At 47.1% G+C, this 15,869-nt stretch overlaps 1 protein-coding gene and 1 long non-coding RNA gene across 4 annotated transcripts in view; one reads left to right on the forward strand and one right to left on the reverse strand.

The window, feature by feature from the left end:
• The window catches only part of EHBP1L1 (EH domain binding protein 1 like 1), a 56,824-nt gene that overhangs the window by 39,478 nt on the left and 1,477 nt on the right, over window positions 1-15,869 (reverse strand). For all 3 annotated transcript variants that reach the window (XM_084823731.1, XM_084823730.1, XM_084823729.1), the window contains exons 2-4: window positions 3,981-4,038; window positions 1,743-1,838; window positions 283-336 (exon numbers count right to left, since the gene is read on the reverse strand). In XM_084823731.1, coding sequence (XP_084679857.1) covers window positions 283-336; window positions 1,743-1,838; window positions 3,981-4,038 — 208 coding nt within the window. The remainder of the gene's footprint in view (window positions 1-282; window positions 337-1,742; window positions 1,839-3,980; window positions 4,039-15,869) is intronic.
• Window positions 5,055-6,433, forward strand: LOC146334283 (uncharacterized). The gene is made up of 2 exons (XR_014786245.1): window positions 5,055-5,138; window positions 6,291-6,433. It is a non-coding gene; the product is annotated as an uncharacterized LOC146334283 (long non-coding RNA).

Below are 15,869 nucleotides of genomic sequence, written 5' to 3' on the forward strand. Positions count from 1 at the left end.
CCAGCCCTCCCTAGAGATGCCGGTGACTGAACCTTGTCTCCAGGGACTTAGGAACTCAGAAAGAGTGGTCTTAGCAATGCCTTAGCAACGTCTCGGCTCCAAGACCGACAAGCGTCTCTCCATCACCACCCAGCTAAGCATCTGTGACCTGAAGAAGCCACAGCCTGATCCTCGGACCTTCTGCGCGCAAAGCAGGGAGTGCCATGTCTCCTGCACACCGTTCCGAGGCCCACCAAGACCAATTCCCCACCCCCACCCTGGGGGAATGTTATTCCAACATACGTTTTCAATCACGAAGGTCCAGTCTTTGTCTTCGTACTCCTCCACATGAGGGTCCTGGAAAAGAGAAAGGAGAAGGTGGTGATGTGGTAGGCTTGAGCGGTCAAACGCATACAGCTCAAATGGGATTGCCAACACCCCCTCCGGTTTGGGACATGGCACTTTGTGTAAGTGCTTTGTGCAGAGCACCTTGAAGAGCTCCTATAGAGTTCTGACTGCTTCGGACTGAAACCCGGAGTGGATTCTCTGTGAAGCCCCTTGGAGAGCTCCTATAGAGTTCTGACTGCTTCGGACTGAAACCCGGAGCGGATTCTCTGTGAAGCCCCTTGGAGAGCTCCTATAGAGTTCCGACTGCTTCGGACTGAAACCCGGAGCAGATTCTCTGTGAAGCCCCTTGGAGAGCTCCTATAGAGTTCCGACTGCTTCGGACTGAAACCCGGAGCAGATTCTCTGTGAAGCCCCTTGGAGAGCTCCTATAGAGTTCTGACTGCTTCGGACTGAAACCCGGAGCGGATTCTCTGTGAAGCCCCTTGGAGAGCTCCTATAGAGTTCCGACTGCTTCGGAGCAGATTCTCTGTGAAGCCCCTTGGAGAGCTCCTAGAGAGTTTGACTGCTTCAGACTGAAACCCGGAGCGGATTCTCTGTGAAGCCCCCTGGATAGCTCCTATAGAGTCCGGACTGGTTCGGACTGAAACCCGGAGCGGATTCACTGCCCCACTGACACTGGAGTCACCAGCCTGCACCGCAGGAAGCCCATCTTATACCTGGTCAGCTGATTTGTCAATGTAGCCCGGTACCATCTACTTTGACTAGCAACAGGTTCCAAGGTATCAGGCAGAGAAGGCACTTCCCCAGCCCTACCTGGAGCTGCCGGGATTTGAACCTGGGACCTCTTACATGCAAAGCACGTGCCCGAGTACCACTGAGCCGCGGGCCCTCCCCAATTACCCCTATGAGAGAAGCAATTCTGTGCAAGCACAGACCTGCTTAAGGCCACATGCAGAACCCCTACCTATTTATTTACTGGAACATTTAAATACAGCCCTGCGAGGCCCCAATCGGGCCCTCTGGGGCGCTCCAGAAGGCCACACCCACTTCCCCAAGCCCCACCTACTAATTGTTTGGTGGTTTCCTGGCTTTTGTGGAGTTCTTTAGCCCTGTTCTAAAAGGCTGAAATGCCTCTCCTAAGACTTAGTTACTGCCAGGAAGAGCTTTCAGGTAAAATATGCTTGTTGGCTCCGCCCCTTTTGTCTTCAGCCCCACCCACCACTGGAATGCGGTCCCCAACAGGCTGAAAGAGGTTCTGCACCCCTGCCCCAGAGCCTCGTTATAGTCAAGGGCTGGCTGTCAAAGCAAGGTATCAGTTCTGTTCCCCTTAAGACCCTGTGTGGGTGGGCGGGTCAAAGCCCACAGAAGGTCATCCAGGCCAAGCTAGATCCCATAATGCTCGGTGGCTGACATACCCGATACAGCGTCACCATGATGTCCACATTCTCGGGTACCATCCATACCACAGTGCCCCGGTATGGGTTCTTTATCCCTGGTTGCCAGCTGTGGGGCTGCGGAAGACCAGACAAGAAAGTTAAGGCATCAGTCCGCACCTTCAAGCATGCAGTTGTAACTAGATGTAAAATTTCCAGAAAGGTTGACACCGTAGGAAAAGACTAGGGTTTTCCCCCCCAGAAAAAATTGAAAAATATACAATACTTATTTTTATTTTAGCACTCTTTGCAGTGCTAAAGTCATTTGTGACTTTAGGAACATAAAAGGTATTAAGTATAACGTCGTTTGCTCACAAAATTAAAATAATTTAACTCAGTAAATTTCACAGAATCATAGGACTGGAAGGGGCCTACAAGACCATCGAGTCCAACCCCCTGCTCAGTGCAGGAAGCCTGATTCCCAGGCAGTCTCCCATCCAAATACTAACCAGGGCAGCCTGCTTAGCTTGTAATTATTGTCTGAATAAACTATACTTTTAAATTTAATATACCAGACATTATAACTTTATGAGCCAATCAATTTATTCATAATACATTTTAGGTTCCTATATTATGTCTGACCAGAGGGAACTGCAGGGAACAGTCCCTGAAACATCTGAATCATCGTAGAAGCCAGAAGAAGCAGGAAGAGCTGGAAGCAGAGGAAGACTGGTGCACAGCATCTGTTGCTGTTTGTGAGGAATTGTTTGGGGTAGAGTTTAGGGAATTCTGGTCCAATGGAAAAGCTGTTGAGAGATTATTTAGCTGGGGAAGACTCTTTTACCTATTAGGAATGGTAACCAACCATATTTAAATTTAAGATGCTTTCAGCAATCTCAAGCTATCATTTGAAGAATGACATTTTATCCCCTTCTGTAAACAATTCCCCTTAATACATATTTTAACTTCTGTTCATTTTCAGAGGTTCTTTCTACTGCTAGTATTAACTCTGTGTCCATAACACCATAGGAACCAGGCTACTAAGTTTCTTTTAGGTATAAAGGGTTTATTTGGGGGCCAGCAATTAAAAGGTTTTATAGCTGAGGTACCATTGCCCTGTGGTGAGGTTTAACTGGGAACTTGATTAAAAACTATGGCAGTGAGTTCCAGAGACCCAAGCTCTAAAGTTTTGCTTTTTAAAAAGAAGCATAGAAGGGATAACCAACATGTTTCATCACATGCGCTGGTAGTTGCAGGATAACCTAAAATGTTTCTGTCACATGTGAGTTTTAGAACTACATTCACTACAGGATCTAACCAGAACAAGCCCAGAAACACAAGACTCCATAGAAGAAAACCCAAACTGTCTAGAATGCACATTTTCTTCATTTATTATGATATGGTGAATTTCTAGACACATGTTGGGAAACTGAGCATGACTTGGAACATCCTTAAATGTCTATCAGTAAAAAGTATATTAGAACAATATTTTTATACCGAATGGAAAAAATAGCTATGCTGGGAATTTTCCAGAGAGGATTAAAATAAACATCCCCCGCCCTCTGCATGGCTTCAAAATTTGCAGAAAGTTTAAATCACTAGTCTTACATGAAAGTCTTCCTACTATGTGATTTTTAGAAATCTTTCTGTGGAGGAAATGCCATGTACCAATATGTCAAGGGTGAGCAATTTCCAGGCCTCCAGATGTTTTGGCCTACAACTCTGAGCCTTACCACTGACTATACTTGCCAGGGCTGGTGGAAGTTGTAGGCCGAAACATCTGGAGGCCCAGAAGTTGCCCACTTCTGACATATTCGGTATATGGAATTTCCTCCCCAGAAAGATTTCTAAAAACCATGTAATAGGAAGATTTTTATCTAAGTCTAGAGATTTAAAGTTTCTGCAAATTTTGAAACCATGGGAGATTTTTTAAATATGGGGCAAGAGCTTTAAAAATTCTGCAAGTTCTGAAGCCATGGGGGATTTTTTAAAAGTTAAGCTTTAACATTTCTGTAAATTTTGAAGTCATGGGGGTACATTTTTTTAATATTCTGTGTGTAATTCCCAGCATAGTTATTTCTTCCGTTCCTTATTAAAAGTATTGTTCTGATATCTCTTCTACTCTGCCCTTGCCCACTTTGGTTCTGGCCATGCTTACTGCTGACATGCAGCCCGCGATAAATTACCCCCAAGGGTTTTGTGTGCGACACAAAAAACATTCCCCACGCCTGTCTTAAGGGATCAGCTGCTAGGGCCATCCGAAGTGAGAAACTTGCGTACCTTGGAGCAGATGCGCCGGTTCCTTCGGGTCCACACCACAACCAGTTTGTCCGGCTGCCTGGCATTTGGAGGGAAAACAATTCAGAAACAAGAACGAAACAAAAAAAAGGGCGGGGGACTTACTAGCCCACAGAATGGTTTACTGGCCCACCTGCCATACACACATACCTGTATTTGTCATTTAAACATGCCAAAGGTCTAGGAGAAAGGAAAAAGCCAAGTCCTCTTCCAGTTTACAAACACTGCACTCCCACCACCACCATTTGGAGATAAACTGTTATCTAGCCAGAGACAAGTGGCCAGGGGTGTTGCTAGAGCTGAGACCATGGGGCCCAAATCCATTACCAGGAGCCCTGATCTATTCCCCAAAGTCCTGAGTCTCCGTTGGTGCCAATTGAAGGTTTTTTTCCTGATCTTAGAGCACAATCCTACGCATGTTTAGACAGAAAAAAATTCTACAATTCCCAGCCAGCCATGCTGGCTGAGGAACGCTGAGAACTGTAGGATTTTTTTCTGTCTAAACATGCATAGGATTGCACCCTGAACTGCCATGCAGGGGGAATTTTCAAGGAGGCTTGCAGCTAGGGTTAACTCTCCCCACATGTTGCGACACCCCCCCACCCCTCCAAAGAAATCTTCCCCTGCAAGGCAATGAAGCTTAGAAATAAACTCCCCCCCCAATCGGTTTGGGATGATCTGGAGCAGGGTACAAATGTATTGAAGAATTTATCTTACTTGAGATGATTTGGATGAGAAATTAATTGACTGGCTTTGCCTCCAGTGAAATGTAAATACATCCTAGTAATTATTTCTACATTTGCATATATATATGCTTGAATCAACATATGCACATTCAGGTCCTATGGGCCCTGACCCCAAATCTTTTAAGTGCCTAGCAATACCCCTCTGCCAGTCGATATTATTTACTGGGTGGCTCCAGCATCCCTCTTCTCAGCAGCTGCAGCAGACAACAAGAGTCCTGCATTTTTCAAGACCTCTCTCCTCCTTGTCTTCCTTGATCAACAGGCAAAAAGGAAACCCAGCTGAACATGAGAACACCTTGCTCCAGTCAGAGTCAAAGGTCCATCAAGCTCATCAACGTGATGACAAGAAACAACAGCCTGATGGCTCTGTGAAACTCACAAGCAGGGCTTAAAGGTCCGGTTCTTCACCCTGGGCATTCCAGTATTTGGAAGGTCACTGCCGCCGCTAAATACTGCCGCTTGAGTTTTCACGGCTAATAAGACCCTGAGAGATCTTACCCTCAACTAATTTGTCCAGCGAATCCCCCTTTAAAGTCATCTGAGCTAATGGCCACAAACAACACCTTACAGCAACCAATTCTATTTCTTAGTTTCGCACCCCTGAAGGATTTTTTTTTTCTGTTGTCTCCCATCCCTGAATCTACTGCCTATCCATTACCCTGGGTCACCCCTAAATTCTGGCCTTAAGAGAGAGGGAGAAGGGAAGAAATCTCCTAAGGCGCAATCCTCTGCAAGTTTAGACAGAAAAAGTCCTACAACTCCCAGCACTGCCCAGCCAGCATGGCCGGTTGAGGAATGCTGGGAGTTGTAGGGCTTTTTTCACAGGATTGCATTCTCAATCTACTTCATCCATGGCAGGAGTCGTATAGTTTTTCAGTGCTGGTATAATTTTTCAGTGTAAACTTCTAACAACTGCCCTGTAAGGTAGGCTGGTATAGTTTTTCGGTATAAACCTTTAACAGCTGTCCTGTAAGACAGGCCAGTATTGTTTTTAGTAGTGCAGCTAGATCATTTTAGATCCTGGATTTCGGGTGCAATCCTATGTATGTTTAGACAGAAAAAAGTCCTACAATTCCCTGTTGGGAGTTGTAGGACATTTTTCTGTCTAAACATGCACAGACGTGCACCCTCAATCTACTTTGTCCATGCCAGGAGTGAGGAACCTCAGGGGCCAACTTTGGCCTGCCTGTGGTCCCAATCCAGCACACTGGGTTTCCCCAGAAGGCCATGTCCCCTTTCCCTGTCCCCACCCCCCTTTTCTGGCTTTTGTGCAGTTTTTCTCCCATTCCAAAAGGCTGAAATGCCTCTTAAAAGGCTGAGTAAGTAAGAACTCTAAGCTACAATATGCTGGTATTTTTATATTTTGGCCCCACCCCTTTTGTGCTAGGCCCTGCCCCTTTTGCTTTCAGCCCCTCCCACCACTGGGGTGCAGCCCCCACGAGCTTCTCTGAAACTGAATTCAGCCCCTGGTGGGAAAGAGGTGTCCCACCTGTGTCCTCCACGCCAGGCAACATTTTATAGAAACCTCTCATTTGTTTTCTGCCAGACGGGCCAGTCCTGCGCCTCCTCCTTAAAATGCACCAGAGGGTTAAAACTTAAGCACACATGTGAACACACACAGACACCGTGGAAAAAGTACAAACTGCCATTTCCTATGAGGCCAGGCCTGCAAATCAACATGTGAGCAGTGCACTGGGAGAAAACCACCCGCCCCAGGAACAAGAAGTCTTCACTGGGTCCAGCAGGTAGAGCTGCTCTGTTCGAACAACAGGGCGAGGAAGACTGAACTTGCCCCTCGCCCAGGGCTCAGCCCCTGAACCTATTTTCAGGGTCACAGCCGCGTTCTGGAAGGTCCCAACAGATTGGGAAAGGAGCATCTCTGAAAATGTGCAGAATACCGTTCCCTCGCCACCGAGTAACCCCAACCAGCTTTCCAACACGTGCAAAGAGAAAAGGGTGGCATGCTAACCCAAGAAAAAGGAAGGCCCTCACAGCTGCCACTATCAAATTGTGCCTCCTTGCAGGCTGAGAGGTAAGCAAAACAGACACATGACAAAACATTTCTACTGCTTTTTGTTTAGCAAGCACAAGTAAAAGGTTAAATACTAGGAACATGGAACCTGTGCACACCTCTTTTAGTGCCTGCCAGTCTCCTTGCCTCTCCAGATTTTTTTATTCCTTAAGATGTCTTTAAATTACGCTTTTAAAAAAAACCTAGGAGGCTGGTATGCTGCAAAGCAAAGCAAAGCACTACCCTACAGCACTGTCTTTATTTGGGCTGAAAAGGGTAGTTTTCTGTTTTGGAGCTCAGATCCCACCCCTGCCTTGGACTCAGGTTCTTGAGCATGTTATTTTTCTTTTAATCTCAACAGTTTGCCTCCTGGGAAATGAATGTTTTGTGACAGGGCATGCTTACGATTGTAGCTAAGAATGGACAAGCAACCACCAATGGCAGCCATTTTGTGAGAGTGCCCATGACACTCTATCAAAAATCCAAATGTGCCTGACCCACACAAAGAAAAAGTTAAATACGGAGACCCCCAAGATAGTAATAACTAGTTAGCCTGAGCCCACCCTGATTTCCATTCCTGCAAGGTGGGAACAGAGTCTACTATGTCAGAGGGTGAGCATTCCCGATAAAAGAACTGGAGAATAACACCACCGTACGGTCACATTCATTTTGGTCAGAATATGCAGCATGCTAATACAGTAGTGGTCAGCAACTCAGGTGAGGCACCAAAACTCTGTCTTCCTCTTCCCCTTTCCTCACCAACAAAGCACACTCCTAGAACGCCGCTGTCTTATTCTCCCAAAGCCAACTTGGGGAATCGGCCAACTAAAAAGGCTTGTTTGGCCGGCAGAACAGCAGAGGAGAGCAGGAAGCCAAGTGGCAACTTGCTCAGAAGCCAGATTTGATTTGGGGGCGGCCAGTTGCCGACCAATTGCAAAAGAGCACAAGGGAGTAGCCATCTTTTTTGCTGTTGTTTTTGTTAATATTTATAGCACAATCCTATTCATGTCTACTCAAAAGCAAGTTCCACTGAGTTCAATGGGACTTACTCCCAGGTACGTCTACATAGGGGCTGCAACCTTAAACGTCATTCATATCCTACTATTTCAGCCTTCCGAAGTTCTTCAAGGCAGCTAAAGGGGTTAATTGTTTTCAGGAGCTTATTTGGAGCACATAATTTATTTGTGCTCTAAATAATTTATTTAGAATTTATTTGCGCACCCGGACTATTTACAGGTGCCGAACCAGATCTCCCTTGGTGCAGGATGTTGACATGGGAACATCAGAAGAGCCCTGCTGGATCAGAGTCCATCCAGTCCAGCATTCTGTTCGCACAGTGGCCGACCAGATGCCCACGGGAAACCCACAAGCAGGGCAGGAGGGCAACAGCACCCTCCCGCCCATGTTCCCGCGCAACTGGTGTAAATAGGCAGACTGCCTTTGATACTGTAGGTGACACAGAGTCACCAGGACTAGTAGCCATTGATAGCCTTCTCCTCGATGAATTTGTCCAGCCCACTTTTAAAGCCGTCCAAACGTGTGGCCACCACTGCATCTCGTGGTAGCGAATCTATGAAGTTTATCTATGGAGAAGCCCTTCCTTTTGCCTGTCCTGAATCTCCCACCTTCACGGGATCTCCTTGGGTTCTAGTATTATGACCGCGGGAGTTCTCCCTCTCCACTTTCTCCACACCATGCACAATTCCGTACCCCTCCATCGTGTCTCCCCTCACTCGCCTTTTTTCTAAGCTAAACACTCCCAGATATTGTAACCCAGGGGAGTTGCTCCAGCCCCCTGATCATTTTAGTTGCCCTTTTCTGCACTTTTCCCCACTTGGCAATACCCTTTTTGAGGTGTGGCGACCAGAACTGTACACAGTACTCCAACTGCAGTCGCACCACAGATTTGCATAAAAAGGCATGGCGATCTTTTATTTTCTATTCCTTTCCTAACAATAACTGATCATGAGGATGGGACAGGCGGCAGAGAGCACATGAGGAGTATTTCTTCAGTTTGTTTCCAGAAGCGGCTTTTAAAACAGAAGTTCTCGGCCCACGTGACGACTTGCACTCCCTTGAACAGGTTTTTTTATATATATATCTTCCTCTTTCCAGGCTCCCTGGGTGCGGCCCGGATCCTCCTCAGAGCAGGGTCAGGCCGCACCCTGCCAGCAGCACATGTGTGTGGAAAGAGACCGGCCGCTGCCGTCCTTCAGGCCTGATCTTGTTTTTTCTATCCCCTTCTCTAATTGCCACAGCTCTCCTCCTTTCCTGATCCTCAAGATAAGGTCCAAGAGTCCTGACTCAGAGCAATCTGAACAAAAAAAAACCTCCTATCGCCACTCGGAGCTCAGGATCAAACCAGCTCCGAATTAACAGTCTATGGGTCCCCAACCTCTTTGGGTCAGTGGGCACATTTGGAACTCGGAGGGGGTGTCGTGGGCACTCTCACAAAATGGCTTTCACAAGGGTGGGCTTGCTCGTTTATAAAATGGCCACCAGGGTGGGCATGGCGGGTCACGGAACACTCATTTCCCAGGAGTCAAAGTGGTGAAACTAAAAGAAAAGTAACTCACCCAAGAACCTAAGTCCAAGGCAGAAGTGGCATCTGAGTTCCAAAACACAAAAGCACTGTTTTTTGAACCCACGTAAAGATGGTGGTGGAAGTCAGCCTCCCAATTATTTTTTTCTCTTTTAGTTTAAGAAACAAAATGAAAATCAAGAGGGGTGAGGAGCCTAGAGAGGCTTACAGGACTGCACTGTTAGTGTGGTTTAAATGAATATGAATTCAAACATATTCCAAGCTTTATTTGGAAATTAATTGTGCTGGAATATATCAAATTCATGACAACTGAATAGCATAGATTTCCCTTATGTAATTTAGATTTTAAAGGGCGGAAATGAGAGCACAGGAAACTGTGAACGTGTTAATTTTAGCATGCCTGAATATATAAATATATAAGCACTTCCTTGGGAAAGTTGTCTGAAAAAAAGGTTAATGACAACTTTGATTTTAGATATGACTAGTACTGTATCTGTTTCAGGTGCCCAGTTTGACATGTACTGTGTGTTCATCCGTTATGCTGTTATGAATTAAATTTGTTTAAGATAACACATCTCTAAAAAGTGGAAACTTCTCTATAGAAAAATATGGCAGCGGAACTTTTTTCTGCAGAAAAACCTCCACTCCGCATCACTGGGCACCATAGGGTAAGTGTAAAACCTACATTCGCACGGGTTTCTGGTTGTGTTTTCAGCCCCCAAATTCCTACCCTCTGCCCAGATTTCTTTTTAAATAACCTGTTGACCAGACTGAAGCTCTGATATCCAGCTTCATCTTCTAACAGCATCTTTCATTCTTCCAGGCTAGTGGCCAAAAGCTAATTTTAGCCCTCGGGGGGGCTGGGAGTCATAAATCCATTGCAGGTGCTGGGTTAATTCTGGGCTTGGTAAAGAAACCCAATACGCCCACCAAGCGTCCTTCTCTTCATCACAGCTACCTTCACTTTCACCAAGAACCACGGTGGGGCAAAGCGCAACAGGACTTTTGCCAAGGTTAATCTCTGAGGAGAGGGTTTGGGGCTCAAGCCTACCTGGACGCTGTCCCCTATTCTCAAATGGGGAGGGATCCAATTGAGGCTACCCAATGTGGTGGAAAGGAAACTCTGTACATGTCCAGAGGCACTCTTGTTCATCAACACTTCTTTTTACATTTCATAGCTCAGTTGAGCTCCGGCACTGGAAACAGGTGTAGGGAAGCCTTTTCAAAGGTGATGTCCAGCAGATGTGTTGGAGTACAACCCCAAAGACCCCCACAAAGAGACTCCGGTGTATTACCCTGGCAGAAAGCAGAAACCGCAGTTCGGCAACCCAGCTTGCGGGTGGTTTGTCTAAAACATCTTCCCCAGGGCTCAGCCCCAAGTCACGAGATGTAATAATAATAAAGATGAGTGCCTCTTACTCCTGAGGAACCCTAACCAGCTCTCTCTCTCTCTCACACACACACACAGCCCTAGGATTAAGACAAAAGAACTTCTAAGCTGGGTAGAATCGTTCCAATATTTCTCTCTAATTTTAGGGATTCAAGATGGATACACTGGCAAAATGCCCATCCCCACCTCACTCATGCCCACAAAAAGCCTCCAGCAGCATGGTGGTATTACTGGAGGTTCATTTCATCTTGGCCCCCGAACTTATCTGAATGCAACACTCAGACTTGGGAGTAAGAACGGGTGCCTCCAAACATGTACAGAGAACTAGTCCTTTGCCACAAAACTAGAAGCGCTGGAGGAATTAAAAATAAACACTCTCAAGCCGGCTTAAACCCCAGCACCTCTTTTTTAAAACAGCCCCCCCCCCCGCGCAAAAAAACTAAACACTGTGTGGCTGCCCTATTCCCCGCTACACTTTGCACTGCCAAAATCTTGCCAAGAACTTGAGCAAGAAAACTTTCAAGACGGGGAGCCCGTTTACCCCAAGGGGAGGCCAAACTCTGCTGTCACTTGGCTGGGTCCCCCTCCCCATCTGAAACCCCCACAGCCTCCTCCCTTTCTATTTTTCACAGCCCCCGTGGTATTCTAGGCACCCCCCCCCCAGGCTTTCACCCTCCCTTTTCCATTTTTAGCTCTGCAATGACTAAATATTTATCATTTCTCAAGGTCCATATAAGGGCTTTGCCATGTCAGAACAGAGAAACGGGGGGGGGGGGGGAGAAAGAACACCCCCTTCGTTCCTTATTTGTCTGTCCCACAAAAGCGCTTCATCATTGACACACAAAAGTCTAGCAATGGCCTCTAATCTGGAAGGGGGCAGGGGGGGAGAAGGGGATATGTCTCCCCTAAGTCATTTTGCCTTCATAACAAGCGACTGAACTGCACCGTCTGAGAGGTGAGAAGCCTCTGAAACTCTGCAAAGGGACTTCAGGGGTGGGGTAGGGTCACCCTCTTGCACTGCACGTCACTACACTGGCACCCCAATAACGTGTTTGGCTTGCTTGTGAGGAGAAGGTGCGTCTAACCTCCCTCCCCAAAATGCCAAAGGGACTCTTATCTAACCTATCTAATTTCCCACCTGCAGGGCTTAGGCTTCATGAGCGCCCAGCGCCTAAACCAGGGGTACAAAAACTTAGGCCCGTGGAGCAAAATCCAGCCCACCTGGAATCCTGATCTGCCCTAAACTGTTTTGTCCAAAGCACACACAGAGTCCCACTGAGCATGTACAGAAAGCATTTCTTTGGCTACTGAGAATCGAATAATCATAGGGAAGTCTCTACTTAGACATCTGAGACTGAGGGGAAGGGAGCAGAATTCCTAGGATATATCTTAGGAGCAGGTCTGAGCTCTGCACCTATCCCTGTCCCCTGCCGCCCCCTGCTTTAGGGGGAAAAAGTAAATAAATTAAGCACTTGATGCGAGTACATTTCAGTGCCAGAAACCGCCCCTTCAGGCCTGCCTAATGCACTCCTTTGCTATTGCATCCAGCACTGTAAATCCTGCACCGAGCACAGCGTTGCCCAGGACCATCCAATTCTAAAACTCTATGATCTATTATGGGCGTAGGCCCAAAGCCCCAACGCCAGGCCTCAGCCCTGGAACATGCAAAGAGAAAAGGAAGTGGCTCAGAGCATGCACAGAGTGCATTTGCATCAGAGATCAGCACAGCGAGGCTTCCTCCCGTCTGACATCGCAGGGCAGGATGGCAAAACGACCTTTCCCAGGCGAGATGTTAGCGGTACCCCAAATTGGTGCATGCCGGAGAACCAGGATGGGAACACAGAGCTCACTGCTCAGTGAGGGAGAAACGGGATAGCTTTTGAGCTGCTATACTATGCTGCAGGCAGCTAGTGCTCCAGGAGCAATTTAACAACACAGGCCTTCTGCCAAGACAGATGTGTGGTCCACGTAGCTCAGTATTGTTCGCACTGACTGGCAGCAGCTCTCCAGGACTTCAGACAGGGCATCTTTCTCAGCCCTACCTGGAGATGCCAGGGTTCGAACCTGAGACCTTCTGCATGCATTCTGCCACTGAGATACAGCCCTTCCCTAAATTAGGAACACAGGAAGAGGCTTTATACCGTCAGACTCCTTGTCCATCCATCTAGCTGAGTACTGCATACACTGTAGGGCTTCAGACAGGAGTCTTTTAACAGCCCTACCTGGAGATGGAAGAGTGTTATTCCTGACCTGCAAAGAGCCAGTTGCCTAATCGCCTGTGGAGAGAAGGAATCAACGCCAGGTGACTAAGCAAGGAAGTTGGACTTGCTTTTCTTTCCCTTTCCTTTTGGGCCACAAATGACAAATACAAACCATCCAGTTAGAAGACCAAAGTGGTTCACTCCCAGGTTTGCCAAGATTTTCCATCCTCCCCAGCTTGGGAGTGGAGGAAGGCTACTTACATTTGGAGCAAGCCCAGACCACCTACACTTTACAAGATCCCCCTGGTTTCTATGGTCCCCTCTTTTTAGTTGTCTTCCCAAACCACCATTCCATGCACATCCATTAACCACCACTCTCACCGTTTCCTGATGTGCAACTACACTGACCCACGTTTCTGTAACTTCTGGGTTTGACTACTGCAACTTGCTCTATATGGGACTGCCCTTGAAGACGGCACAGAATGCAGCTGGGCATCTTCCTGCCAGGTACTGGGAGACGTGAATGTATTTAACCTGTTCTGTGCCAGTCACATCTTTTACCCATTCTCTTCCAGGCTCATACTTTAATACAAACCTACCCTATTCAAACCCACTCACCAACCAAGGCCCAACCAACAGGCATGTTATTTTATATTCTTGGTTTGCTTTCTTTGTCAAATTTGTATCTCACCTTTCCACTAAATGGTACTCAAGGCAGCTAGCAACAATAGAATAGAAAGTTCTAAAAAATCAAAACATAAAAGCAGGGAAGTAAAATCTGACTTCCTGCCCCATTTCTACAGCAGTCAACAGTCAGGAGAAGACGTTTCTCAGCACTGCTCTAAAATTATGATGAAATTTCCTGCAGAGGATAGAAAACCTACTTACTAGATTTGTTTCAGAAGGTTTTCAGGACCTCTCCCTTCTTAAAGGCATTTGACTAATCTGGAAGCTTTTGTAGTCATTTTTAATCTGTACTTTTTGTTTTTAAAAGCATTTGGCTGCAATTGTCCTCCCTACTGTCCCCCCACCCCCAATTACCTTTCTTTTTTTAATGCGAACCGCTTTGAACTACTTGGAAGACTGAGTCTTGCAATTTTTTGAATGCACTAAATCAGGGGCCTTAATTGTGGTCCCCCCTTGGGTGCCCTGTCCCACCCACCCTGCCACCGAATTCCCTGCCCCAGTGATCCTGATACCATGAGGAAAGCGTGATATGTATCACAATCACTGGAGAAGGGAGTGGAGAGAAAATTCTCCACTCTCTCCTGCAGCGATCCGTACCAGGGTCGCTGGGATGTGGCCCCTAGCCCAACATCACACGTGCCCCTCGGAGCTGAAAAAGTTGTGCGCCCCTGCACTAAATTCATAAAAACGTTCTTCCTTTCCACCTCCAGTCACCACTTCCTGGTGTGCAAGCCCCGCCCACAAACCATCCTTCTCTAAATACACAACAACAGCCCCTCTGCCTCTCCCTACTGGTGTAACAAACTGGTTAAGGGTCTTCACCAGGAACCAGCAAGCCTCCAGTTCAAATCTCACCTCTGCCATGAAAGGTTTGGGGAGCCTTAAGCAAGAACAGGAATCCATCTTATATCAACTCAGTGCAGGGTTTCAGACAAGAGTCTTTTGCCCAGCACTACCTGGAGGTGCCAGGTAGACTGGAAGGTCGGACGGTCAGCAGTTCGAGACCCGAGTGCTGCGTGACGGAGTGAGCTCCCGTCTTCAGTCCCAGCTCCTGCCAACCTTGCAGTTCGAAAGCAAGAAATTGCAAGTAGATAAATAGGTACCGCCTCGGCGGGAAAGGTGACAGCGTTCCGTGCACCTCGGTGTTCAGTCATGCCGGCCACATGACCACGGAAGCGTCTTCGGACAGCGCTGGCCCTTCGGCTTAGAAACGGGGATGAGCACCGCACCCTAGAGTCGGACACGGCTGGTTGGGGACACCTTTTTTACCTGGAGGTGCCAGGGGATCAAACCTTTTGCACGCAAAAGCATGTGCTCAACCACTGAACTGTGGTCCTTCCCATAAAAAATAAATTAAGATCCTGGTCCTTGTGGTTCTGACTCAAGGGCTGATTTTAAACTGGGACTGAGGAAGCTACCTTATACCAGGACAGACCATCAGTCCATTTAGCCCTGTATTGTCTACTCTACCCGGACAGGTAGTGGCTCTCCAGGGTTTCAGACAGGGTTTTTTCCCCCTGCCCTATCTGGACGTGTTGCCTGCAATCCAACCTGGGACCCTTCGTATGTGCTCTACCACCGAGCTATTCCTCTTCTCCTGGAGAAGCTCCCTCTGATCTAAAGGATGGGGTATTAATAGTAACCATCAGTGGTGATGCTACAGCTGGACCTGGGGGTCAAAATCAGGGCTCCTACAGCCCTAAGTGACCACCCCAGACGGACAGTGGCAAACTCCGTTTCATTCCTGCAGTCCCGATGGTGCTATGATTTAAGTGAATTTAAAATGCAAAACTGCACATGCTCAGATTATTCTTTCTATTTCTATCGGGCTTGGCGAGGCATTTTGTCGTTGTTCTAACACGTCAGGAATGTAGATGCAGTTTTAAAGCATGAAATAGCAGATGGAGAGGAGAGAAAGAGAAATGGGAGTTGTGTGCTTCACAACTGAAGTGGTACACCTGGCCATCTAAAATAAGGCCATTAAAGGGCACAATCCTATGCCTGTCGAGACAGAAAGAAGTCCTACAACTCCCAGCAGGGAGTTGTGGAACTTTGTCTAAACATACATAGGATTGCACCCGAAATCCAGGATCTAAAATGACCTAGCTGCATTACTAAAAACAATACTGGCCTGTCTTACAGGCCAGTTATTCAAGGTTTACACTGAAAAACTATACTGGTCTACCTCACAGGACAGTTGTTAAAAGCTTACACTGAAAAACTATACTGGCCTGCCTTACAAGCCAGTTGTTAGAAGTCTATACTAAAAAACTATACTGGCCTACCTTCTAGGA

This window comes from Heloderma suspectum, chromosome 17, assembly GCF_057233095.1.
Source record: "Heloderma suspectum isolate Gila_16-S chromosome 17, 16-S_ref, whole genome shotgun sequence".
NCBI classification, from domain to species: domain Eukaryota; kingdom Metazoa; phylum Chordata; class Lepidosauria; order Squamata; family Helodermatidae; genus Heloderma; species Heloderma suspectum.